Here is a 25626-nt window from a genome sequence, read left to right as displayed (position 1 = left end):
CACGAAACCCACTTTTGACATGTATGTGTACACCGAGGTAGCAAGTACTCGGTACACAGCCGAGGACAGGCGTTACAAGCGTCACACAAGACACAAACTTTTGTGGCGACGCCCAAGGAAAGGTTCGATGTGTCTTCTCACACAGATTCTATCGGGCGAGAAATCCAGACGTCACGTGGTTGACAACTACATCGACAATTCTTGCCAGCATCGCAGATTGTCTGACGAATTCGCAGTGTTCAAGGACGTTCGTCTTGGTCAGCCGGTGGAGACACTGCGGAATAGATCGACTTGCCAAGGCAATGAGTGTGAAAACGTGTTTTGGGAGAATTTGGGATCAGGCGCTATATACAAAACTCCAACCCAAAATTGCAAAATCCTCTTGACTGATCATTCTCGACGGCACAAAACGAAACTTGAATCATGTTGACTTCGTTCGATCGTAAGCTGCTGGCTTCGAATAGTTATTCTCTGACAATATCTTGGAAAAGACGCTCAATCTTTGGCACAGGCGACGGTGGAAAGCCGTAAGTGTATTTCTATCGCATCTTCCGGGGCTTGAAGCGGCAGTAGAAGTCGTTCTCTTTGACGAACCAAGCTATTCTGAAGTCAGCACCAACGATCCACAAGATAGATCTTAACCAGACTCACCGTTGTGAAGTTTCCACTCTCGGTTCGGGTCATCAAGACGTATCTGAATCGGAGACCATGTCAGCCTTGTGATCTGTCGCTTTGTGAAATGCCAAAACTCTGTCAAACTCACCTCGAATCGACGCAGGAAAGCTGGCACCAACTTATACAACTCCAGCAAGCTGATGTTCTTTCCAATACATGTTCGGGAGCCAGCCCCGAACTGGAACAGATTGCCATTCATTTCCTTCAGCTGCTCCTTTCCGACATCGAGCCACCTCTCGGGAATGAAGCTGTCGACCTGGGAGCCAAAGACATCCTCGCGTTTGTGGATGACCCACGCATTGCAACCTACGATCGTACCACCAGGAACAAAATGGCCGTCAATTTCAATCCCCTGCGGCGGCGTGATTCTTTCAAGAGGTAGTCCTGCAGCCGGATGCATTCTGAATGTTTCTTTGATGCATGCGTCAAGGTAAGGGAGTTGTTGGGACTCGGCCCACGTGATCGTTCCGCTAGGTCTGTCCTCAATCCGCCCTTCCTCGACAGCCTCGTTCAATTCTTGCATCAGTTTTTCATAGCACCGAGGGTTCCGGACCAGATAGTAAAACGCAGCCGCCAGAGTGATGGCTGTGGTCTCGGATCCAGCAAACGCCATCGACACAGCCATGGTCAGAACCCTCTGGTCGGTCATAAATTCCGGCCGGTCTTTTTGCGCCTTGAGGAACATGGACAGAAGATCTGGCTTCTCCGTTCCCTTTTCAATGCCCTGCGCCTCCATTTCCGCGAGCCTCTCCTGCATTCGTTGAACAGCAAATGTGGCGACCGGAAACGCAAAGAGCTTGAATCCAAGTCGGTCAAGCAAGAGGACCAAAGGATTCTTCAGAAACAGTAGGTCTAGCCAGGGCATTTGCCCAACCTAAGGATTTGTTAGCTTGGACGCGCCGCAATTGGGCAGTGAGAAACTCACCGGTGCCACGTAAGAGAAGAGCCGTCCGAGATATGCAATCATACCATCGACATCCTCATTTCTCTCTATGAAGCCATGTCGTTTGCTGTATGTGATGTACCCAATAACCTGGCTCACAGTCAGAAGCAGATATTCCGAATCGATCACTGCAACTTACGTCGAAAGCAAAATATTGAAGCCACAGTGCAAAATCGCACACCTTGTCTGGCCTGGCAAAGATTTTCTCCGTCTGGTCTAAAAAGACCTCGATACATTGGGTAACGCCCGGCTCATACTGGACCAGTTGGCTCATTGCGAATGCATTGTTCACAGATCTGCGAAGATTTGCATGATACGACTCATCAGTCGTGGAGAAAAGCGAAGGCAGGCGTTTGCCCTTGCTGACGCCCATTTGCACCGGGTAGAATCCAGACTGGAGGAAGCGGTTAGTGGGCTGCTGGAAGCGGATTGCAGAATTGGCAATACCTTGACGAAGCCCTTGTTCAAGCCATAAATGGTCTTCAAAGCCTTTGGGTTCGAGAATGAGAGGGCATTGGGTCCAAGCCTCACGACATCTCCATGCTGGCGGTGTAATTTGAGGTGTGTAATATCTGGTCGTCGCCCAAGGACATCGAAGAACCTCCACCAATCCGTAAACCTCGCCAAAACCGGTCCGGGATATTTGTTGAGGCCATGGTTGAAGTAGTTGCTCAGTAGATAGCCCACAACAACGACGGCTAGGGCTACGGGCCAGTTGTTGACAATGGCCGGTAGGATGGATTCAATCATGTTCACGCAATATCGCTGAGCAAAGAGTAAAGATGCGGCACAATGGGTCTGAAAGCTTCACGACAATAGTTCTCTACCTTGATCAGAGGAAAGCAGGACAGGTCGAGACGATTTTAGCGAGGACATGTAAGTTCTTTCAACACCATGAACGTTCAAGCGGCATCCCCGAAACCGAGACATGATTCCGTCACACTGAGCTCCAAGATCCATCCGATCTTAGAGAGTGCTGATTCTGGAAAAAGTCAAGTGGCTAATTGAGCTTCGGCAGTTCTGTTTTGCACGAGGGGGCCATCGAGCGGGCCCTACACCAAGTGTAGCATCTCCCGAATGCAAGGCCAGCGAACCGACAGCTTGCCAGTGGTCATGGTCTGGTCAGGGTTCGTCGACCAGTCGTGTCCAGAAGCAGCCATGAGAGCCACGGCATATGCTTTAAAGGGTGCCCTCCGGGACATCAAAAGCCAGTCAAGGGGAGGCTGTGGCGAGCAAGAAAGGCAAGTCTGGGGTCCAGCTGGACAGTTCGGCTCAAGGCGGCAATCAATGTGGGGTGTGGCGCACATGCCCGACTCTGAGATTCAGCGGGTGGAAAGAGGGAAATGGACTTGTCGAGGGCTTGTTGGTAGCTAGCATCAGTGGCATCTCAGAGTGGTGGTAAGCAGCGTGGATAGTCGAAGGGGTGGGAATGATGAATCTGGCTGGTCGGCGCAGTTGAAGTTCGGCAGATGAGGTGGAGGTGCAACTGCCGACTGCGTCTCCGTCCTTGTGCCATTCCAGCTGCGCAATTCTACCTTTGGAGGACCCAACGCTGACAGAACTGCCTGCCTCATATCAATCATTCTGATGCCGAAACTGTCAACTGCCGACAAGTTCCCGAGGCGACCAGAAGCGGGACTATTTTGATCGTCGGATCGCCATTGCTGATGGTGATGAGAATGGAAACCCGAGAGATACATGGGACACGTACCTCGCCAGCCTCACCCAAGGTAAAACAATAGACAGCTGATACGACCTCCAAAGGTCAAGCAGAGGCATTATTAAAACGACTTGCTTCCCTTCCTGTTTTCCGGCAGTTGTGCGGTCAGCCTAAACCGTCGGGAAACATACAACACTCCCTACAATCTCAAGAGGTAGATGGTGGTTACACAGAAAGCACTGGTACTACGAAACAAGATACGACGATGATAAAGGATCAAGTGAAATCCCATTCTGAATGCAACAGCATTTGGAGGAACGAGGAAGGATAATTCCTATCTTACACGAATTCCAAGCTAGCCAGATGGAACTGCTCGAGATGGTAGAACAAAATCCCTCCTTCTCCATTGATCCGTCTGCTGCTCAAATGCGCTTTTTGGTGTGGATTCATTGCCATTTGGTCAAAACAAAACCCGATCTTTCTGGTTGCAAATGCTTTGCTCTCTGCCTCCGAAATCGCCAGTACAGTAGTTTGACGCGATCGAGTCAACGAGTGTTGGCCTTCGCATAGTACAAAAGTCGGTGGGTGAGGTTTTCATGTCGAAGAGAATGGTGGGGTGGTGGGCTTGCACGCTGGATGGTTTGAGGGTTGGACGACGGCGACGATCGACTTATTTCCCACCCAAGCTTGGGAAAGCAGATTCGTCGTCGACAGCCACGGTAGGAGCATCGCCGCGGCCGCCGCGGGCACGTCCACGGAACTCGCCACGATCGCCGCCACGGTCGCCGCCGCGTCCTCGTCCACGCCCGCCGCGGAACTCTCCACGGTCTCCTCCTCGTCCTCGCCCGGCGCCACGCCCGCCGCGACCACGGGATTCACGTGGCTGCTCCTTGAAGCTGTAGTCAATGTCGAGGAACTCTTTCTTTTGCGCACGTTCACGTTCACGCTTGCCTTTCTCCTCGCCCTTGAAGTAGTCCTCGTCCTCGACTCTGGTGAGTTCTTTCGCGCCAGTCCATTTCTTGTTCTCCTTCTGGCCTTCGTTGGGTTTACGGGCCTCCTTGAGACCGAGGCCCTCCAACTTCTTAGCAGCTTGCTCAGCCAGGTAGTCAGCATATGACTTGTGGTGATCCTGGGCCTCTTCGGCCTCCTCTGCCGCGTTGGGGTCTGGAACAGCCTCGCCACCCTCAGGAATGGTGGTTTGTTCTGCGTTTTCGTTCCACGCTGGGTTCTGGGCACCAGCATCCCATCCGGCTTGTTTTTCTTCTTCTTTTGCCAAGGCTTCTCCGGCCTTTTCGTCGGCCCATTCGCCGTCGCCGGTGTTTTCACCCCATCCATGTCCCTCTTGTTTTGGGTGGTTGCTGGTCTTTGGTCAGCTTGGGGAAAAGAGATACGTGCTTCAGCGCACTTACGCTATGCCAGTGCGGCTGTGGCGATCACCACCTCGACGAGGACCACGTGGACCACGACCATAGCGTTGCACACCTGGGCCTCGATCGCGGCCAGGACGGTTGCCATAGCCATCCTCACCACCGCCCTCGGTGGGTTGATCACGGTTATAGCCTCTGCCCGTAGCTCTGTTGCGGAAAGCTTGATGGAGAGTCAGCGTTTTGTTATATTTCCCTTTCAATTGATGAGTTGTGTATACCTGCTTCATTATCGTTGAAACCACCTCCACGATGGCCACCTCGACCGCGAGTAGCTACGTTTGCACGTTCGGTTGTAGCAGCTGGAGCCTCTTTGGGCGCTTCGCGTTTACCATGACGAGCGACTGGCTTGTCAATGGCCTTTGTAGGTGGCTCAGGTTCGCGGTCAGAATCCTGGTCCGAGGTATTCCCTAAATCATCAAAATCAATCGCGTGTAATCCAATGGCGCAGGCAGAGACTCATACCCAACAGCTCGTAGAGGTTCTAGAGAGATTCAAGTCAGCGATTGAACGACGATTATGATGGGTAAGCGGGAAGCTCATTTTCAGCTGATGCTCACCTTGCTCTTGACGTCCGCCATGACGTTTCCTCTCGAGCGCCTTCCGTGAAGGCTTCCTGTTAATGAAACCCCAACTTGAGATGAAGGAGGTTGAGACGCCCGACCAAGACAACGTCCTCGACTACCACGTAGAAGGACCTTGTCAAGTCGAGATGGAGTTGAGTCTGATTGAGCAGTGGTGAAATTCAAACCTGAACCTCGGACGCAGAGCGAAATCATCATGCGCAGATTTCGCAACAGACCAGTTAGGACGCTAACCACATTTGGACAGATCTTGGCATTTCTTAGGGCTAGGGCATGATTCTTGGTTGGCAACGGAGCAAACTGGCTGCTGGCTGCCCGTGGGGTAAGGAATTGAGCAACAAGCCAGTAGAGCAAGCATTATGAATTTATTTTTAACGTTGGTGCAAGAGGTATCTACAAATAAACAGCAGACTTGCCGTAATCATCAATTTGCGTGTGGCTCAGAAACAGAAACTTGGGCATACACGCAAAACTCCTGTCACTTCAGCCTCATACCCCTCCAGCTGGGGTAAGGCAAATACACCGTCGCTAATGCCCATTTTGAGAGTGCTCATAAAGTCTCATGCTCGGATAACAATGTGGAAATGCATTTCGTGGTAGGATATCCCACATTTTCACCTTCTTGAGTGTGTAGGTGGATAGGGGTAAGGATTAGGAAAATGCATGCTGGCAGTCAGTCCGAAGGGGTCAGCGTCCAGCATTGGGTCGTATGGATCAATCATGCCGCCGCCGCTGTCACTAGCCGCGCTAGTGGTCGTCGGAGGCGAGGCTTGCATGCCCATGGACATGCCTGCTGTCGTGGTCGTAGGTGGTAGGCGAAAGTTGGGGATGAAGCTATCGGTATCGACGTCGTCGGCATCTATATCGTCCATGATACTAGCTTGCGCATCGTACTCCTGCTCTGTACTCACGGAATCAGTCTAGGACGAACAAAGCTCCACGTGCAGAAGAGGGGGGTAAAGGAACGGGTCAGCTTGCCGAGTTGAGTGTAGTGTTTCTGAAACGAGGCTGGATAGTAGCTCTCGTGTTGACTGCGTGGAGGATAAGCTTGTGTTGTACTTGGCCCAGACATGGCATGTCCTTGATGCCTAGGCTGCGCAAGAAACGAGCTGCGATGCGGCGGCGGTAGAGTTCGGCCCTGCAGCTGCTGTTGAGGTTGCTGAGTGGCCATCTCCATCGCGGGTGAGGTCATCCCACCTGGTAATGCAAAACCAGGTGATCTTGCTGTCGAGGGTGAGGAGTGTTGTGAGGGAGGGGTGGGCTGTGCTGTGGGTGAGCCTGCGAAATTTCGTTTGCCCCCAACAAGGGGAGGAGGATTTACAGTCTGGATTGGAGGTGCCATTGTTGTTCGCGGTCTCGTTTGGTGCCTGCTGAGCATGGCCTTTTGCATCGGCGACGCTTGCCCTGTCATGGGAGGGGCGCGATGTGGTCGAAGGGTTGGACTCCCTTTGAGCGCCAGCTCGGCCTGGACATCGATACCTGGCAGGAATGAGTCAAAAGATTGGACTTCCACGCGCAAAGGGTAGAGCAGCATGTACCTTTCTCAAGCAGAATCCGTTCCAGTAGCGAATTCTTGTACCGCAACATTAGACACTCATCTGCAGCTGCACGATGGCTCTGTTGCAGATTCTGGAGCGTTTCCTCATGGTGCTGAATAGTGGTCTCCAGTTGTTTGATATACTCAGTCCGTCGTTCGCGGAAAGCCGCTTGGGCTTGCCGATTCCGTTGTTTGCGTTCCTCTGAGGTCGCATAAATCTGTGCGATCAGGTGAGTCCAGCGGTCCAGTCTCCATTCTAGTCATGCACTTACAGGTTTGCGACCTCCCTTGCGCTTTGGCGCAGGAGCAGGCTCCTTAGACGAATGAACTTCGTCGCCTCCTGCCTCGTCTGTTGGCTCCGGGGTCGAGGCTGAACAGGAAGAATATCGGTCACCACTCGACTCCCGTTTTGGCACCACAGCGTCGGGTAGCGTGACGTCGGTGTCTGCGACAGAGCCCATTCCTTCTCCACGCAATCAACCGAGTCTAATGCAATGTTCCTGGCATAAGCGCCGATAAGGGTACTGATTGTCGAGATACGCGACCGGGGTAAACAACAATACACGCGCGCGGCGTAAGGTGAGCTGATATCTAACACGTAAAACAGACAGATAGTTGACAACAAGAAACAGAGATAAGAGACGAAGGTGCAATGAACAGCCCGGAGATGGAACGGAAGTGAGGTAATGAAATGAGCTAACAGATTTTTCACGGAAGGGAGGAGCAGGGCGGGATGGTGTGGGAGGCAAAAGCAGGGCTTATGAAAATCGATGCAAAAAACAATCCCAGAGTGGCAGTTCCGGTCTTGTTTTCCCGTGGGTCGCGCCCTTGTGAACCCCAACTCAACTAGATCAAGCCATGAAATGTGTGAGCTTCGGGCTGGCACCAAAGCAAAAAAGCTGGGGTGGACCACATCCGAGATGGCAGAGAGAATGCTCAAACAGGTAAGTTTGTTGGAACTAGAAGGTGAGGAGAACCAGACTGCCAGAAGATCGTTGCGCCATCCCCTTCTCTAATGAGGCGGTCAGTCTGGGCAGGTGGATAGCACGGAAAATATTCCAGCGCTATAGGTTGACCTCAAGAGTAGGCGAGGCAGGGGAATTACTCGTGCTTGGTAGGGATGCCATGTTTTCTCCTCCAGAGAGGGTCTCCCACGAGAACAGAAAAGTTTTTTTCTTGGTTGTCAAAGCCGCGGAGGAGAATGGAAACGGAGAGGTGAAGCAAGGAGTGGGATTGGAGCGAAGCCTGCCACGCACCACGTGGGAAAAAATTTTCACGCCGTGGATTCCATGCGCGGGAACCAATGATAGGAGAGACTTGCGCAAACTGTGCCCTAAAGAAGTCTAGCGGACGTCGCTAGTCATCTAACAGGGAAAGTGAAACAAGGCTGATCCAACGTCAGGCGAGCGCCGGGCTGCGTCAGATGAGCCTAATTCAACCAACTGGAGGGCCAGGCAAGCCTGGCAGCCCAACCTTCCAGCTTCCGGGGTCCCTGAGAACCTGCCCAAGGTGTCCCTAGCTTGCTTCCCCCGCTTTTCCAGTGTCGTCTTTCTCCGTGGACCTAAGCTGCATCCAGACCAGGCACCAGGGAAGATGGCCTCCGTAAAGCTCATAGCAGCCAAGATGGCCTCAGCTCGAACCTCAACCAGCATTGCCAGCATCATTTCTGGACCCTTTCTCGAATCTCGAGTTGACAACTTCTGCACACCCTCAGGGGTTATCAGATCTGCGATTGCACTCGCCCAAGCCTCAGGCGTCATTCACCGCCACCTGTGCACATGACCTGGGGGGACGGATCGTAGACCAAGGTTAACCACCGGCAAATCACATGGCCGATGCGTCGTCAACCCGAGCTTCCGAGCCTTTTGACTCCTTCCCTCCAGAGGAGATACCGAGTTAGTCTAAAGTGGCAAGAGGTGGTGTTGAATATGCGGGGTTTTGGGCGTAGCCATGTGTGCTTGTGCGTGAAAGGGTAGAGAGAATCCCGATGCAGATCCAGCCGTGCCAGCGAGCACTTGTTGAAAGGACATTGCTTAGAGACCACAATGAGCGACCCGAATGGGCAATGGCTTCCTGATGCTCGTATGCCAGCGCGCACAGGCAGGCGCACACCTGGTTGCTGTCCCGTACCATCGACTCAAGAAGGTGCAAGGGGTGGGCGCGCCTCCTTTCACAATGCCCCCTCCCGTCAAATCTCGCAACTTGTCAACCCTCGAAAGCCGAAAGAGAATCTTGTAGTTCCACACTCATTTGTTTGTTTTTGACCCCGGGCCTGCTACTGAAGGATACTATGAAACCTCTTTAGTCGTATGACTAGCAAATGACAGGATCGATCGAAACACAATGGAGCATCGGACAGCCAAAGGTGGGTTGACACGAATCATTTCGCCTAGCCGTCTTGAACAGGCTTCGCTCACAAGGACTCAGATGCCTCGAAGCGATTTCATCTGCCCAAGCGAATGTCCACGGATGATGGAAAGCTAGCCCGATTCCCACTCGCTTCAATGGAGGCATTCACTCGCCCCATCTCTGCCCTAGCCCGGCATCGAGTCCATCAGCTCTCAGAAATACGAGAAGTGTCCAGCTCCTCGAAAATGGCAAAACATGGCTATCCAGTACAGGAATGGAATGACGGTTGCATAGACAGACCCACAACCCCCACAGCTCAAGCCGACGCGCTCTCACATACTACATCATCCGAATATCTTACACCAACCGCGTTTCGTTCCCACGACAAAAATAATACCACAGGCCTGGGAACCCGTGCGACAAGCGCAGTCAGCTTGCCCCATAGACCCGTCCCCGAGCGCACGTCGTCGGCGAGCATTCTGTCGCGGGGTCTAGGTGGACCTGTGCAGGCATCGATGCGCGAATTGCCGACATGGAGAATCTCAGAATTGGATGGCCTGGACACACTGGTCGACGATAAAGGTCGAGCCGGGTCTCCGGTTCGCCGATCAATCGGTCGCGCAGCCCAGTCATCTGAGGTCCTCCGACCTGCCCTTGCACGCACCTTCATTCGTACCTCGCCTCCTCATGAAATTCTGGACCATGGCAGCAGTCGTCACCCCCGAGTAGAGCTTTCAATCAGCCTTCCCTCGCCACTCTTTGTGGGAGGTGGCACAGTAGAAGGACAACTCACCATTCAAGTGGATGGCGGGCAGGCAAGAAAGCCAAAGATGAAGCCAATCTACCTCTCCAAAGCTTGCGTTGATGTCATTGGCGTCGAAGAAATCAACGACGGCCGACGCTGGATATTTTTGTCGCTTGCAACAGAGCTATTCGATCATGAAAATCCACCTCCACCTTCCCTGGTCACGTCGCAGACCCCGGAACCTGGTGCAGATCTGTGCTGGGAGATGAAGTCTGCTACGTCGGTCGTTCCCTTCTGCGTCAACCTGCCCTTGAAGCTCGGGCCCCCTCCGTACTCGTCCAGGCAAGCTTCTATCCGGTACCTACTGTGTCCTTCGATTGTGGTCAAGGCTGGAGACAAGAGAACTGTGATCAGACAGACATAGAATGTTCAGATGCTCACCGTTCATGACCCAGAGAAAGCGCTGGCCAGTCTAGCCAGTCCTCTGTTGGCCGCGGATATACTGTACCTGGCAAGAGAGCCTGATGTCCAAACGGTGAAGCTGACCGCTGGCCTTCACCGCCAAACATGGGTCAATGGCGCCTTGATCTTTATTGACGTCCACGTGGCGAACAACACGGCAAAATCGGTCAAGAAAATCGAGGTTCAATTGGAGAAGACAACATTGTGGTATACGCATGCTCCAGCTGGAACCGCAGAGAAGAGCGCAAATTACCTCCGTCTTCCGAAACGGACAGACGCCGAGGTGGTGAGTGGCACCACACTGAAGAAGTCAAACACTTGGAAAGGAGTACCCTCTCATTCTTCAGACGTTCGCACCATCGAGCTGGAAGCACCGCGGGGACATGTTACAATCAGCACTGGGAGGTATTTCGAAGTTCGATATTTCGTCAACGTCGTTGTGACGGTGAAAATGTTCAAGACAGTGGCCGTCCAGCTCCCTGTAACAATCATACCGATCAACTCATTGGACATTTTACCCAATTCCCTCGCGCAGGTCGCCGCTTCGATCGAAGCCAAGAGGTCTAAAACAGTCCCGGCACCGCCTCCTGGTCCTAGCCATGCAGCACACCACCAGGGCCAAGCTTTTGCAGCTCCAATCCGACAGTCGGCCGAATATGCGAGACAAGAAAGATCACTGGCCCAGAATGACTTGGAAAGCCTAGCAGATGACATTGACAGGTCTCCTCGGCGACTAGCGCATATCCACAAGCATTGCAGAGGAGGTCTTTCTGGTACAACCACAGACGAGAATGTCGCTCCTGGACGCCCAAGCGTGGCATCGTCATCACACCACCATCTCCACAGACATGCGAGCTGTTACCACTGTCAGATCACGGCCGAGAATTGCTCGCCAGCCAAACCAGGGGGTCCCCGCTTGCCCCGACTCCAAGTCTCGACGTCTGGGCTAGGATTTTCAGAGTCAGAGTTTGAGATACCTCCTGATTCGCCACCTCGAAAAGTCATGCTGAGTGAGCAGGAGCGAGGCATGATCAATCGCCAGAAAGAGCTCCAGAGTCGACAACAACGGATTCAGGGGATGCCAAAGAAAGCGAATAGGGACATGAGACGAGACGTCGACGTCCGCGCATCGAAGGATCAGCTCAGCTATACCAACGTTGTGGCGGATCCAGCAGCTGGTCCAAAACAAAGTGAGTTTGGAAATCTCAGCCCTGGAGTCAGGAAAAAGGGCGAGGGCCCGGCATTTCCCAGGCCGCCAGTAACATCCAACGGATCTGCTGTCACCAGATCAAGGTCCAAGACGAACCCCGAGGGATCGAGATATCGACCTAGTATCAGCAAACCTCGGCGCAAATCAAGCACAGATAGGCACGACCGTATTCGAGCTTCGGTCGACGGGCCAGTATTCTCAGCTATCCCTCGCAAATTTAGCAAGGACCTGACACAGCGGGGGAGCTTGGATCACTTGTTCTGAATTGTGCGAGGAGTGATCGATAGGAAATTCGCGGGAACAAAGGCATTCTACTTTCACCCAGGGCACGAGTGGACGTAGTGGGTTTGAAAGCAGAGTATAGATTGATGGTATGATATGAAGCACCTGCCAACGACTTGTATAGCATGTACATTAGGCATTAGGATGACAGCAATATAATGGGGCATACAGCCTTGCGCCATTGAGGCAGTGGGTATGATTGGCCAGCCTGTTGGCCGAGGTTGGTCTCGGGCCATGGCTCAGCCTCGTCCACTTCCCCATATTAGCTGCGAGTCAGCGCCGATCGTGTCGTGATGATTGTATTGGACAAGTACTGAGGTTCTGGTAGTTCATTGGTGCCTCGGGCTTGTCCTCGGTAGATGGAGACTGAGTGAGCCGCGAGATATACCGTCAATTGACATGAGAGAATCAAGAGCCTCCCGTGAAACCTTGTCATTGAACGACAGACCTTGACCTCGACCTTGATCTTGACGCGCTACATACGCCCATCTCCTCCCAAACAGCAGGGGATCCTCGAAGAAGTCTCGATTTGAGAAGGACGGGAGATCCAACTGGACAAAGTATTGAAAATCCGCAGTACTTTTGAGAAACCTGGGATCAGCAGAGAGGCATGGCGGCCATCAAGGACTTTGACAGCCTGTTCAGGCTGGATGGCAAGATTGCCGTCGTTACTGGCGGTACGTTGGACTGATTTCTGTTCATCACTTGATCACTTTGTCTTTTGTTGATTCTGCTCCCATTCCACCCCTCCATCCACTCTTTACTCGATCGGCGCTTCTTCTAACAAGAAAACAAGGTTCCCGCGGCATCGGCCTGTACTGCGCAACGGCCTTCCTCCAGGCCGGCTGCTCCAAGGTGATCATCACGGCGCGCAACGCCGAGAACCTTGCGCAGGCGGCCGCGCAGCTCAACGCGCTGCCCAACATCCGCGGCAGGGCCGTCAGCATCCCGGCCAACGTCGGCCACACGGACCAGATCGAGCAGTTTGTGCGGGATGTGCAGGCCGAGATCGAGCGCGACGAGAGGCCCGGCCGCGGGTTGGACATTCTCGTGGCCAACGCGGCGGCGAGCTGGGGCGGGCCGTTCGAGTCGTTTGAGGACTGGAAGAGCATCAAGACGCTCGACTTGAACGTCAGGGGCGTGTTTAATCTGTGCAGGCTGTATGTTGTTTTCTCTCCTTTTTTTTTTCCTTCTCTTCTGTGTTGGTATTGTTGTGCGTGGCACTTTATTATTGTCTCCGTCACATTACATCACATCACATCACATCACGATCCTTGAGCAATGGACAACTGAATAAGGAGAGGGATAAATCCCGCTAACTTATTGGGTTTTCCTCCCATGCGCACAGAATGGTCCCATTACTCTCCAGCGCAGCCACGCGCGCCGACCCGTCGCGGATCCTGATCACGTCGTCGGTGGGGGGCATCGTGGTGCCGCACGTCGGCGAGCGCGGGGCCATCATGTACTCGGTGTCCAAGGCGGCGGCGCACCACCTGGGGCGCAACCTCGCGCTGGAGCTGGTGCCCAAGAACATCACCACCAACGTCATCGCCCCGGGCTTCTTCCCCAGCCGCCTGGCGAACCCGCAGATCGACTTTTTGGGCGGCGAGGACGTCGTCGGCAGCCAGAACCCCATGGGCCGTCTGGGCCGCCCGGACGACATCGCCGGCCTCGTCGTCTTCCTGTGCAGTCGCGCGGGGAGCTACGTCAACGGAGAGGACATCTCGCTCGACGGCGGCGCCAGGTTGAGGTCCGGCACCCACGCGGGGACCTTGGACGCGAGGGGCAAGGCGGCGAGCGGTAACTTGTAAAGACGAAAATCAAGAGGAAGGATAGAGAAAGAGTTTGATATCTGGGGAAGGAAGAAAAGGGGCAAGGGAGAGAGTTTTTAAGGGGGGGGGGGGGGGGGGGGGAGAGATTTCGATAGAGTGGCTGAAAGTCAAGGGCGTATTGATGACTGAAGCCCCAACACTCGATTTCATGATCGTGCAAGGTTCACGCAGAGGACATGACTGACTTGGTCTGTGTGTGTAGGTGTGTGTGTATGTGTTTCTTGATCCCATTGCCCGGCACTGTAGCCCCGTGTTTCTCTCCAGGAATATGACAAATTGAGGAACGTCCCAAGCAAAAGGGCAACCAGCGCCTGTCTGACTCCCTCCCTTATCTGTCTGTCTGTCTGTCGTCTGCCACTTGGCTTTCTTCGTGTTCGAGCCACCACCAACGTCCATCACTGCGCGCGCTGGAGAGTTGCAAGACAAAACTCATAAATCAAACAACGCGTTCGTTCTTCCTCCCCTTTTTTTCTGACTGTGGTTACCCTGCCAGGTTAGCTGACCTCCTCCCAAAATCCCGCGGGCTCTTTCACCAGCACCAGACTCGCTCCGATCCCTTCACTGTCCAGGGCGATCTCGTCAACCTCATCCTCGCCCTTGGCTTCAGCGAACAGCCTCACTTCTCGGATCCCCACTCCCCTCTCTTTCAGCCACGCGTCATCCTCTTGATCTCTCGGCGCCCGGATCACCACCCCAACCCTGCCTCTCAGGCGCTTCATGGCCTCCTCGTCGGGATTCGGCGTGCTGAGCAAAAAGCTCACGCTCGTGGTCGGACGATACCTGTAGCCCCCCTGGACTTTCGGTTTCGTGCCCAGCACCGAGGTGTACAGGCGTATGTAGCTGTCAATCTTGTCCTCAGGAACGAGCACCTCGACCCAGAGGATCCCTCTCGCCCCGCAAGGGTGCGTCTCGGATATCTCTTTCTCGGCGTACGGCACTCTTAAGCTCCGGTCCGTCACATCGTGGCAGAAGAATGGCGTGTCGAGTCGTCCCTTGGGGAAGTATTTTTCGAGAGGTTTTGGCACATTCTCCGCGGTGTCGTCCAGGAGTGGTTTTGTGACGTGCCACTGGACGTCTTGGCCGTCTTTTCGCTTCCGGCCGCCAGCAAGGGGAGGTCGAAACCGCACACCCAGTCCTCCGTCACCAGCGTCGACTCTAGGTACTGGGACCTCATCCGTTGACGAGGACTGAGCAGGAGAAGGCTGTTCCAGTCTCGACTCTAAGCGCCGCGTCACTTCATCAAAGGCGTCCTGAGCAGACGAAGGGGTTGTAAGTGCAAAGTCAATCAGACCGGGTGATTTTGGTGCCCAATCGAAGAATTCTTTGGGTTCCGTGATCCAGTTTATCAGCTCGATGTAAGTACCATCGGGGAAGATGATGAGTTTGTTCCGGGAGGAGCCACCTTCACACAAGGGGTGTTAGACGCTCGTTCGGACCGCAAAAGAACAGGATGAGGACTAGAGTAAAGACGAGAAACGACACTCAGGTCTGAGTCCTTCATCGGTCTGCTGCTCTCAAGGTTTCCACCCTCTCTGATCGATACACGTACCGGCATGTGTCCCGCCCTCAATGATGGTAAAATTGTCACTCAGCCACGACGGCGGATTCTCGAAGTCCGGTGTATCAAGTAGCAGAATAACATGGTCGAAACTATAAGACGAAATCGTTTCGCCCACCATACCGCCGGTACCAGCCACTGGCGAAGTGCGACACGGGAAGTAATGGAGAATGAGGCTGCCAACAAGTGACTGTAGTGAGAATGGGCTTCCACGAGGCTTTCCGTCAGTTGCCGATCCGAGGTTTGTTGTCGCTTGTATGCCAGGTGTAGTCAGGGAGATGGCCGAAGACCAGGGTCAAGAGAAACCTGAGCACCTGTAGGTATGTTAACCATTGCATTCCAGGATTGATAAGGTGTTCGCAGACCTACAAGGTCGGTCGAACCACTGCTTGATAGACCAGACGTTTTCAGCTGAAACCAAACAGGGAAAGTGAAGGAATGTTCTGCAGATCCCGGACAACTTCAATATTCGCACCAACTTCTTACTTTAGGCAATGATCCCTTGAAAGAACAGGTTGGAGACGAGGCGTTTCCAGAGACAAGGATGAATAGAATGAGTCACGATCTGACGATCTGCTCATGTCACCCGTTTGTCGTTTGGGGGAACCGCGGAATGATACAGAATACGAGGATTGCGAAATCGGGCAAATGTGACAAACCCAGCAAACAGCATCTAGGCGTGTTTGGTGTGTTTGGCGAGGCTGGATATCATCTACCATGCAGCAGGAAAGAAGAGAGAGGGTCAGAAAGACGAAGGCAGCAATGCGGATTTTATACCATGAAATTCATCTCTTCCATTTGCACAAGGCCATCCATAGCGGACTACTGCGATAGAGAATAGCGCCCCCACTGCGAGGAGATGAAGCACCTCTCCATCCATCGAGCGGGCTTGCTCTCTCCTTGACAAGCTGAGAAGTCGTTCTCGTCTTGTGTCTTGCAGTTCTGCGTCTTCATCCCACTTTCTCCCAATATGTTTGCATCTCACCAGAGCGTAGCTCCCAATCCTCCGCTCGGCGACTTACAAGGCATCCAACTTTTGCAATTGGTCGCCATTTGGGACACCCACACCTGCAGTCGCCGCAAAACACCATCGTGCATTCGTGTAGATCGGAGCCATCGATGTCGAAATCTGTCCCTGCAATCATCCCTCTATTGGTTTGAAGCAACCGTGTCTCACCCTCTACCTCATAACCCCCAAGATATTGGTCGTACTGTACAATAGTAGTTCGTGGACTCCATCAAACACCATCGCAAAATGAGAAGCAATGTGCTCGCATATAACGGCACCTTTCTATCCATATCCTACTCCTTGGTCGTCACCGACTGCTGCTTATTCTGCAGCTTGACGTTTGTTGTAGAGGGAGGTGTATCATCAGGTTTGTTGGTCGCGTTGGAGAGACTGATGGCGATTTTGCGAGGTTTTCGACCATCGACGTGATTCTCCGTCTCAGTATTACTCGTTGATATCATGCTATTCTCGCCGCTTGCCTGCCTCGATCGCAAAAATCCCTTTTTTCGACGTAGTGCGCCTTGCGAGGACAGGCTGGAACTGCTGGATGCCGAGTTTCTGCGTTTGGGCCCTCCAGAAAGCTTGCCGAGCTCGTCGTCATCGTCATCTTCTTGTCGTCGTCGTTTCTCAGTCATTCTTTCGGGGGCTTGCTGCAATTCGCTTTCGGCAATGGACTTGATCTCCGGTGATGGCTGCAGCTTCTTTTCAGGTGCTGCTTTTGGTTCGGGGGAAGAAACATCCTTGTTACTGTCTGGAGTTAGTGGAGTGTGAGGTGTTGCATCGGCTTTGGCTTCCATGGCGTCGTCCTCGTCGTCGTCAGGATAGTCCACAAGCGGCTTGTTAACCGGACTGGCGCTCCCATTCATCATCTCAGCCTTTATCCTTCTGCGGTGCCATTGGTTCACCCTTTCAGACACGTCCTTTATACTGTCACGATCAGCATCTTCCTCTGCTTCTTCCTCCTCGTCATCGGAGGCGTTGAAATAGTCCTCCTCGCTCGCATCCATTTCCGGTAGACCCTGCCACCGACCATTCATATGTGCCCGACTCATAGGCGGCGTTGCATCGTCTTGGCTGAATAAGGTGTGCTCAGGCTCAGGGTGGTCGGTTGTCAACTGTTCATACTTAAGAAGAAGATTCACAAACGTGTCGACATAGGTAATGTCCTGGATCTTTTGCCGGTAATGCTCCGCAAGGTGGATGACTATGGGCTTTATCGTTTCCTTGCGGATAAATTCAAACATTTCCAGACATGCTGAATTGAGGAGATTATCCCGTGGCATAGTGTCAATGACAATTCCCAGAATGGCGTCAAAAGCTCCGCTTTTGATGACCTGCGCGGCATAGAATTGGTCTTGTAGCGAGACTGCGGTCCGGAAGAATTTCAAAGCAGTCAGTTTCAACGGTTTCTGCGGGACCTGCAACAGCTGAGCCACTCTTGGTGCCAAATTTTTCGACAGGAGAAAAGGCCGGCTTCTCATGGAATGTTGGCGGATAAAGAATGTCAATATCTCGACCAAGTACGAGTACAACGAGACCTCCTGATAGCTGAAGTTAAGCATCGATTCCCTAGATTCGAGCTCCTTGAGCGGTTGGAATAATTTTCGACACGATCGGTCAAAATTGTCCTGCGCAAATTGCTCGTTGGCCTGCTGAGTCGGGGTCATCTGGGGTCTTGAGAGCTTGGTCATGAACTCGGAGTTCTGACGGTTACCCATTGGGTCATTAGAAGGGGGTTGAGGATCCAGTAAGATCTTGATGGCGTCTGCCAGCTGGTTTTTCACACCCAGATCAGTCTCGGCATGCAACAAGTCGATCAGCGTGTCCGTCAAGGGAATCTTCCTTTCAGATACGGCCTTGAGCATATAGCCTCTCATCATGTTAGGGTCATGGTCGAGAAGCGCCACCAGGATGTCAATGCCAGTTGTTCTCATTGACGGCTCTGGGTGTTTTACCGCGAAGGTAATGACTGAAAAGAGACCGTGTGCAATGAAGTTGTTGAGAAGGTTTGCCCTCGACTGCATTTGAAGCGTCTTCGCAATCGCAGCGCATTGCTGCAAGAAGTGTACAGCCTGTTCTTTCCGTCTGATGTCGGTGTTGTCGGTACTGAAGATGGCAAAGAGCTCCTTCAAAAAGGCAGTGTTGTTTTGAAGGTGTTGTACAATATCAACTTGATTGAAGAATATGAGCGAGTTCAACACGCCGAAGGTAGGATCGTCCAGGATGCGCGCCAGCACCACATCCTTCAAATACTGCAGCCGCCATGTCTGGCGTATTTTCCGCTTGATGTTTTGGTCTTTGATCTCCACCACCTCTTTATACCTCGACTCATCTGACAGGTACTGTCTATGGTTGGCTTTGTGGGTGGGGAAGTCCGGATCGTATTCAAGGGCTCCAACGACGCCCAGAATGATATCGTCCGTCACCAAATGCTCAATGATGGTGTTATCGTTCATCAGAATCAGGGCCTTCATAATATTGCACAGGCGATGTAGATCTGGTAGACTCTCCAGGTCCTCTGCCATCTCAACCAACGGTATTAATTTGAGTAGGTACTCTTCACGGATCAAAAACTTTGCTAGTGCTTCGCGCCCGCCCTGCGTAATGCTCGCATGTCGTATACTCTGTTCGATCTCGTCCAGATTGTTCAATTCGGGAGGATTGAGGGTAAAGGAGCTTGAGATATTTTCAAGGGCATCGTCCGAAAGGCCATCATCTGTACATCAACTCAGCCAAGTAGACTTTGCGGAACCGCAGTTGACACTTACCAGGAAGGGTCAATAACTGTTGCTGGACTTGATGTACGAAATCCCTGGAGCACTATTAGACCATCGCGCGCCCGAAATGAACCATGTGCGTACCATATGACTGCACAGCCTTCTGCCTCCTGGAAACTGAGGGCCATGTCGGTGCCATTGGTCTCGGTCCACACAATGAGTGTGTCTTCGAGCGCGTCAGCAGACCAGAACTCTTCCACCTTGATTCACAGAGAATGTACCTTGCTGTTTCTGATATCCATCATCTTTGACGATACGAGTTTCTAACAACATGCGATCCGGTTGGTCTTCGGACTCGACGTAGATGCGCGGTTCATCCTATATATACCGTGCGTTAGCGCGCGTGCCCTTTTCCTCGCCAGCGTCTCGATATCCAAACGGAAACAGAAGATTTCGAGGCGTACGTTAATGAATTGGCCGGTGCAAAACCCAGTTCCTCTGTCAAACCAGTCATTGTCGCGCAGCTCATAAACTTTTACTCTCTTCTTGTCGTTGGCAAGCGGCGCCTGCATTGCCATGACTGAAGGAGAGAGAACAAGGAATGAACATCAGCAGGCAGCGATTCTGTTACCGGCTGCCGACTTTCTGTTTGGGAGGGTGGCGAGATGCGCAAAGTTGAGCGAGTTTCGTGTGCTGGAGATACAGAACAGGTGGCGCGGGGTGGATCTGCGGTCGAGGCAAGGTTGCGCCCGACAGGAAGGAGACAAGCGCGCAAAGCTCCAGGGCCGCGATCAAGAATCGGATGGATACAATAGATCAACGGGCGTCTATTGCAGTGAGCCGATAGAGGTGATGTTGAGGAGGGTGAGATGGGATAGACGAGGGAATGACGTGCATCCAACGAGTTGGGATGCCTTGTCGCGATAATTTTGTGACAAGAGAGATGGAAGTCCGAGAGGGAGCAAAGCCTGAGCCTGAGCCTGGGCCCGGGGCTCAAGTGCAGGGCTCTTTTGCGACCACTGACCCGTACGGGATGCAGCTGGTGGAGCGACGGCTTTGCCGAGACTGACAGCTGCCCACCACCGGGAAGTTTACAACGACTTAGCGTGCAAGGCGTGATGATTTGGGAAGTTGGAAAGATAGGGCGAATGGTCCACCCTGCGGTAAGGGGAGTTGACTGTCAGAGAGTCAAAGTCGATTCTTCTTGTTCTCGTGGATTCTTAGTTCCGTTTCAATATCAAATGGCAGCAGTATCGGTGCAACAAATACATGCAGAATACTCGGTAAATGGGAGAAATACAAGTACAAGACGAGGGCGCAGGTGACAGGCAAAGGCTTGCGTGGGCTTAGTAGGTGGGAAGCGGGAGGCGGGAGGCGTGTATCGATGCAAGAGGTGGGAGGGAGAAATGCCAGGAACCCGGAGCTGGGCGTTGGTGGCTGCTCGATGGGCGTCCCCCCATCCCCTTCTCACACCCCCGACAACCCCAAAAGTCGATGTGATGGATTCATCTTGCAGCCTCGGGCACCACTTTGGCCCATGTGACATCATGCAGAGGGCGCCGCCACCACCGCAACTAGTACCTAGGAGGCAGCTAGCCACATTTTTAGTTACATATTCATTATTATTAGTAGCATTGGCAGCTGGTGGAACATCTATATCAAGGTGACGTGGGGATCTCTGGCAGCTTTCATCTGCACCTGCGACTCCTTTACCATGATTTACGCCGGGCATCAAAATGTCAAAATTACCATCATCAGAGAGTCTTTTGGAGTCTCATGCACATTACCCAATCCAACACGCTAATATATAGCCAACGCTCTCCCCCACCATCTGTCACCTCTCCACCATCCGATTAATCGCGAGCCTTCCTGATTCCACACCCACCACCCCTCACCCTTGCCGCCTGGCCCAAACCCTATTCCGCGGAAGAAACTGATGGGAACTGGCTCAAAGAGCCACAGTCCAGAGGTTGCAAAGTCGTTGGCCAATAATGACCCTGTCAAATAAAGATATAACACCACCACGAGCGCATTCGCCGTCTGGCCTATACCGGATGGCAGATTCTTGACCCACGAAGCGTGTCTGTATATGAGTTTGACTATGAATGATTGTAAGAGAATGCCAACGCCTTGTAGGAGAAAGAACAATAAGGGGCCAGAGAGTGGATGCGAGCCGTTGAGTGAAAATGTTGTGTAGCTAGCACTCGCATGGATTGAGCCTGACAACGTGAAAGCGACCAGAAGCTGAACGGTTCGAGCAACGTTGCCGCGAGCGTCCAGCTTCAGTCCCTCAATCAAGACTCGGGATGGTTCTGAGATGCCAAACCGAAACATCTGGTGCCAACATCTGCCCCATAACCCTGCTAGCCCAGAGTACAGGACCGATGTCGATAACGATTGCCAATAAGGTGGATACATCCATGTTTCCGTGAGAGGTGCCTTTGTAATCTTTGTGAGGTCGACAAAAGTGGGAAGGATGGTAGCGAAGAACAACGGGCTGAGGCTGAAGATTAACGTCAACGCAGTTACGACTCCACACATCGTAATCCACAGCCGAACAAAGCGAGTTGCAACTGGCACAGCATTGTCGATGTGAGCAAGCCAAGTCCAGGGTGTAGACGATTCCAACGGTGCCACGCCCAGAAAGTATGGGTCCGTGATCATGACTGCCTTCAGGAAATCGAGGAAGAGATAGTTGATGATAAAGCCTCGTAAGGCTCTCAACTGATGGGTTCGCGGAAAATGCGAAGCAGCCATCGATGTCTGCCTTTCGTCACCGCGAATCCCAGTGGCAGTAGTACTTTGGGACTTGTCTCGCGGCATTGATGGGTCAATCTGCCCTATGGTTGAGATTCGATGTTCCCATCCCACTGCTCGGAAACTCGTCATAAGGTCGACCGTCCAGTCGAGGACGTGGAACAAGTCCGAATTGTAAGGATACCCTTGCCATACCAGTTCGTATGGCTGTCGACAAGGTTGTTCAGGCTGAGAGGTCGGGGTGGAAAATGAAGACGAGCTGCCCACCTTCCGCTCCTTCATATTGCTCATTTGAGGTCGCTCGCACTGCGAAGATGTTGCTGTGAACTTGAGCCACTCTGAATCTTCACTCTCTGCTTTGACCACTCTCTTTTCAAGCCTTCTGAAATCTCGCCCCACGTCGTTGCACAAGAGAAGAGCGCCAGACATGATGACACCCCAGGCTGTCATTAACCCAATGCCATAGCCGGCCGCAAGCCAGAGTGTCCGGCGATAGCATGCCACATAGGCACCATGGGCAAGGACCGAAACGAAAGCGACACATCGGACTGCTCTGGCCAGCCTTGGGGACAGTCTGGGGCTGATTGCGATAGCAAAGATTAAGTATAAGGCTGGGAGTGAATCCCACGGATAAAGGAAGGGAGTATACTCATCTGCCGCTATTACCAAATCATATTGATGTTGCCGCTCTGCTAGAATTTGCCGATAGAGCGAAACATGGTTGTTAGTCATAGCTGGCCAGGATATGGGAGTGAAAGTACATGAGAAGAACAATAGAAGTCAACTCGATGTTGGTGGTGTCTTTGAAGTCATGACGTCTTGAGAAGTGATTGATCTGACCGACCATCCACAAGGATTGACATTGGGGGCATCGTTCTGTTGAGCAAGACGTGTCCTGAGAACAACAGGTCAACAATCCCTTGAACCAGTAGGACCTAGTCTTTCATCTGTTTGGTACGATCACGCTGGAAAGTGACTGATGAACAGCATCCAGTCCCCCATTGTGGCGCCCTGTCGTCCAAATCAGGGTTGGGTCTGGGATTCTGGAGAAATCCACCTTCAGTAACTTTTCAATCTTGCCGAATTCCACGTGGAATCCAACCCATGCTTCTTACAAGTCCTGGGTCCATGCTGTCGGTCCGGACTGCCCTCGACTGTAAGTACAGTTCGGCGTTTCTCTACCATGAATTCGATAGAAGGGCTGCCCCCTTCATGCTACTATGCCCCCAGTTTCATCACCGCATCTGAAGAGGCGCAGATCCTCAACGAACTCCAGAAACTGCCCGAGTCTCGATGGACTGTGCTCACCCACCGGCGTCTATTATCTCTACCCTCAACCTTGACCGGTCCTTCGCGTGACACTCTCCTTGCTGCCCCCATGCCAGCGTACCTCGATGTAATCGTCGCCCGTCTTCAACAAGGCAAATTTTTTGAGAGTTCCACACACAAGGCTCCGAACCATGTCCTGATCAATGAATACAAACCAGGAGAAGGAATCATGCCCCATGAAGATGGTCCTGCGTACGACCCAATTACGGCGACGGTGAGCTTGGGGAGTCACACTGTGCTCGAAATCTACCGAAAGACTGAAGCTGGCGAACGAGAAGCGAAGCCTACATGGCGAATCTTACAAGAACCGCGGAGTCTGCTGGTGACGACGGGCGACATGTATATCAACACGCTACATGGCATTTCAGAACTCCAGGCGGATGAGAATCTGAACAGCGAGCAGATCATCAACTGGAATCTCCTCGGTGACCAACAACCCTACGAGAGCGGTCATGCTCAGCGGCAAACCCGCATTAGTCTCACCTTGCGTGACGTGATCAAGGTTGCCAAATTGGGGGGTGCTTTGAAGTTCATGAACAAAAGGCCCTGATGCTGTCTCTCCTATTTCTGGCTCTTTGACAGGATCTCTCCCCGTGGTGCCGGCATCATGGCTCCTTCGGCGGGCTGGTGTTTACTCTTGAAATGGTCCACCATCTCGGCCATTGTTACCCATTCCACGCCCTCGTGTTTGTTGATGTGCTCAATTAACCTTTCATGCATGAGCAAGACATGCGGTCTACCAGACACATCCGGGTGGATGGTCATAGGGAAGTAAAATCCCTCTTTCTCTTCTCTGTAAAAATAGTCGAAATGGTCCTGGGAACGGCTCAGAATTGCGGACTTCAGCAGGACAAAGCTAGCAACTTACCCGCCACAAATCTTCAACGTCTCTTGGATTCACCCATCCATGACTGTTTGGCACCTTTTTCTACACGAGTCTGTCAGCTTGTCTGAAGAGGACATAGCCAGGAACCATTCTTCAGTCAACTGCAAGAGCGGTTGAAGCCGGGAGGACCTACCATGAACATCATTGGAGGCAAATCATCCAGGTACCAATTGGCTGGAATCTCCACGAGCCCCGTTTCCTGGCCCGTGGTGAAGGGCTTCATCCACTCAGCGGCTGTTTTGTTATAATCGATCTTTGTCCAGTTGTCTCCTGTCCGGAGATAGTATGCCTGACAGTCATGATGGCTCATGCTGTGGTCATACTCAATGCCATAATGAAGCAATAATTCGGTGGCTTCTCTGCTGACCTCCCACCACGGAGCCACGATTCCTCGGGGCGTCTTTCCATGACAGAAATCTGTGAGCATTCGGTAGGTATGGTCGAGCACGTCGCGTTGCTGCTCAAATGTCATATCAACGGGATTCTCATGGCTGTAACCGTGCAAGCCTATCTCATGCCCGGCGTCACGGATCATAGCACATTCTTCTGGAAATGTTCTGTTAGGGCGACGGCGTCAGCTCACGAGGCAGGTGAAGCATCGGGTCCCCCTCGGAATTCAACTCCAAGTTCACACAGAGACTTACTCTAGACTATGGCCGGGAATAAACCAAGACGCCTTGATGTTGTATTTTTCAAACAGCTTCAATAGCCTTCTCACGCCTTGCGTGCCAGCGAAGTAACCTACTCGGACGGAACATGAAGGGTCTGTCTCAGTTCTCTCTGCAATAAATTGTCCCTCGCAGACCTTGTGGAAAGTGGGTTTTGTGTGATGCTAGCCCAGCATATTTGGCGTCGACGTACCTCGAGAGATGTCACTGGTCGAGTCTTCACCCTTGTATGAACCCAACCATCCTGCTATTGCGTCTATATCAACGCCATAGGATACCAGGATCCGTCTCTTGGGCTTTGCAGAGTCCTCTGACATTATGTCAATTGATGTTTGCGATTATTTCCCTATCGTTGACCGCGACTCGCAAAACACAAAAGTCTATACAAGACAAATGCACCGCACGCAAGAAGTATGGATGGGGTTCGCGCTCAGCGGTTGAGTCCCGAAGAGAACGGATGAAGGACCGATAACATATCTTCTGCTCCGACTCTGGAGATGTCCGCGACGTTCTTTTCCATGACGTTTAGAGAATATCCGAAGACTCGTGCATAATATCCACTACCATGTCTAGGACGGGTCCAGGGGAGGATGCGGAGAGGCATGATCCACCCGGCCACTGGGGTACGAGTTCCCCATCACGGCTTGTCACTTCTGCTGGGGCCGACAGCCTTGGCCAGAGATGTTCTCTTGAACAGGCTGCTCGGATTTCCATATACCTCAGGGTGGTAGAGATCAACGAGACTCCAGTTCGATTCAATATCAAAACAGTCCGTAAGCAGGGACGGATCGCACATGCAGCAGAAGGACCCGGTTGGCTCTAATCATGGATGACAAGATTCGTGACCGGATCTGTTAGAGTATCGTGGAAGATTCTTTGCAGAAAGACACCGCTGTCAGGGAGGTAATGCGCAAGAAGAACTCGAGGCGACTAGGGCACGATGTTACCGCGAACAGAACGGTGAGCTCTCGATGCGTGCAGTTCATCACAATATGCTGC

General features: G+C 52.6%; 11 protein-coding genes across 11 annotated transcripts; 4 read left to right on the top strand and 7 right to left on the bottom strand.

Annotated features, from left to right (window-relative positions):
• Nucleotides 1–539: 539 nt before the first annotated feature.
• On the bottom strand, nucleotides 540–2368 carry Z517_08835 (uncharacterized protein; the record flags this gene model as incomplete). Its single annotated transcript, XM_013427349.1, has 6 exons — nucleotides 540–598; nucleotides 652–694; nucleotides 764–1549; nucleotides 1601–1708; nucleotides 1758–2012; nucleotides 2066–2368. 6 exons carry the CDS (start codon nucleotides 2366–2368, stop codon nucleotides 540–542), a joined length of 1554 nt encoding a protein of 517 aa, XP_013282803.1.
• A 1580-nt stretch (nucleotides 2369–3948) lies between these two features.
• Z517_08834 (uncharacterized protein) lies at nucleotides 3949–5283 on the bottom strand (the record flags this gene model as incomplete). Its single annotated transcript, XM_013427348.1, has 5 exons — nucleotides 3949–4636; nucleotides 4688–4865; nucleotides 4924–5112; nucleotides 5168–5186; nucleotides 5263–5283. The coding sequence occupies 5 exons, from the start codon at nucleotides 5281–5283 to the stop codon at nucleotides 3949–3951; spliced, it is 1095 nt and encodes a 364-aa protein (XP_013282802.1).
• Nucleotides 5284–5900: 617 nt separating this feature from the next.
• On the bottom strand, nucleotides 5901–7284 carry Z517_08833 (uncharacterized protein; the record flags this gene model as incomplete). Its single annotated transcript, XM_013427347.1, has 4 exons — nucleotides 5901–6187; nucleotides 6253–6765; nucleotides 6825–7041; nucleotides 7096–7284. 4 exons carry the CDS (start codon nucleotides 7282–7284, stop codon nucleotides 5901–5903), a joined length of 1206 nt encoding a protein of 401 aa, XP_013282801.1.
• A 2133-nt stretch (nucleotides 7285–9417) lies between these two features.
• On the top strand, nucleotides 9418–10341 carry Z517_08832 (uncharacterized protein; the record flags this gene model as incomplete). The annotated part of the gene is made up of 1 exon (XM_013427346.1): nucleotides 9418–10341. The coding sequence occupies one exon, from the start codon at nucleotides 9418–9420 to the stop codon at nucleotides 10339–10341; it is 924 nt and encodes a 307-aa protein (XP_013282800.1).
• A 9-nt stretch (nucleotides 10342–10350) lies between these two features.
• Z517_08831 (uncharacterized protein) lies at nucleotides 10351–11853 on the top strand (the record flags this gene model as incomplete). Its single annotated transcript, XM_013427345.1, has 1 exon — nucleotides 10351–11853. The coding sequence occupies one exon, from the start codon at nucleotides 10351–10353 to the stop codon at nucleotides 11851–11853; it is 1503 nt and encodes a 500-aa protein (XP_013282799.1).
• A 628-nt stretch (nucleotides 11854–12481) lies between these two features.
• On the top strand, nucleotides 12482–13682 carry Z517_08830 (uncharacterized protein; the record flags this gene model as incomplete). Its single annotated transcript, XM_013427344.1, has 3 exons — nucleotides 12482–12548; nucleotides 12668–13031; nucleotides 13220–13682. 3 exons carry the CDS (start codon nucleotides 12482–12484, stop codon nucleotides 13680–13682), a joined length of 894 nt encoding a protein of 297 aa, XP_013282798.1.
• A 515-nt stretch (nucleotides 13683–14197) lies between these two features.
• Z517_08829 (uncharacterized protein) lies at nucleotides 14198–15382 on the bottom strand (the record flags this gene model as incomplete). The annotated part of the gene is made up of 2 exons (XM_013427343.1): nucleotides 14198–15105; nucleotides 15253–15382. 2 exons carry the CDS (start codon nucleotides 15380–15382, stop codon nucleotides 14198–14200), a joined length of 1038 nt encoding a protein of 345 aa, XP_013282797.1.
• A 1181-nt stretch (nucleotides 15383–16563) lies between these two features.
• Z517_08828 (uncharacterized protein) lies at nucleotides 16564–19565 on the bottom strand (the record flags this gene model as incomplete). The annotated part of the gene is made up of 5 exons (XM_013427342.1): nucleotides 16564–18986; nucleotides 19039–19082; nucleotides 19132–19213; nucleotides 19269–19365; nucleotides 19452–19565. 5 exons carry the CDS (start codon nucleotides 19563–19565, stop codon nucleotides 16564–16566), a joined length of 2760 nt encoding a protein of 919 aa, XP_013282796.1.
• A 1222-nt stretch (nucleotides 19566–20787) lies between these two features.
• On the bottom strand, nucleotides 20788–22616 carry Z517_08827 (uncharacterized protein; the record flags this gene model as incomplete). Its single annotated transcript, XM_013427341.1, has 2 exons — nucleotides 20788–22324; nucleotides 22585–22616. The coding sequence occupies 2 exons, from the start codon at nucleotides 22614–22616 to the stop codon at nucleotides 20788–20790; spliced, it is 1569 nt and encodes a 522-aa protein (XP_013282795.1).
• A 311-nt stretch (nucleotides 22617–22927) lies between these two features.
• Nucleotides 22928–23623, top strand: Z517_08826 (uncharacterized protein; the record flags this gene model as incomplete). Its single annotated transcript, XM_013427340.1, has 1 exon — nucleotides 22928–23623. The coding sequence occupies one exon, from the start codon at nucleotides 22928–22930 to the stop codon at nucleotides 23621–23623; it is 696 nt and encodes a 231-aa protein (XP_013282794.1).
• An 11-nt stretch (nucleotides 23624–23634) lies between these two features.
• Nucleotides 23635–24944, bottom strand: Z517_08825 (uncharacterized protein; the record flags this gene model as incomplete). Its single annotated transcript, XM_013427339.1, has 5 exons — nucleotides 23635–23889; nucleotides 23942–24001; nucleotides 24093–24516; nucleotides 24604–24703; nucleotides 24821–24944. 5 exons carry the CDS (start codon nucleotides 24942–24944, stop codon nucleotides 23635–23637), a joined length of 963 nt encoding a protein of 320 aa, XP_013282793.1.
• Nucleotides 24945–25626: the final 682 nt, after the last annotated feature.

The sequence above is a fragment of the Fonsecaea pedrosoi genome (assembly GCF_000835455.1).
Source record: "Fonsecaea pedrosoi CBS 271.37 unplaced genomic scaffold supercont1.5, whole genome shotgun sequence".
NCBI lineage: Eukaryota > Fungi > Ascomycota > Eurotiomycetes > Chaetothyriales > Herpotrichiellaceae > Fonsecaea > Fonsecaea pedrosoi.
The sequence above is the reverse complement of the archived record's forward strand: the minus strand, read 5'-3'. Positions and strand labels throughout refer to the sequence as shown.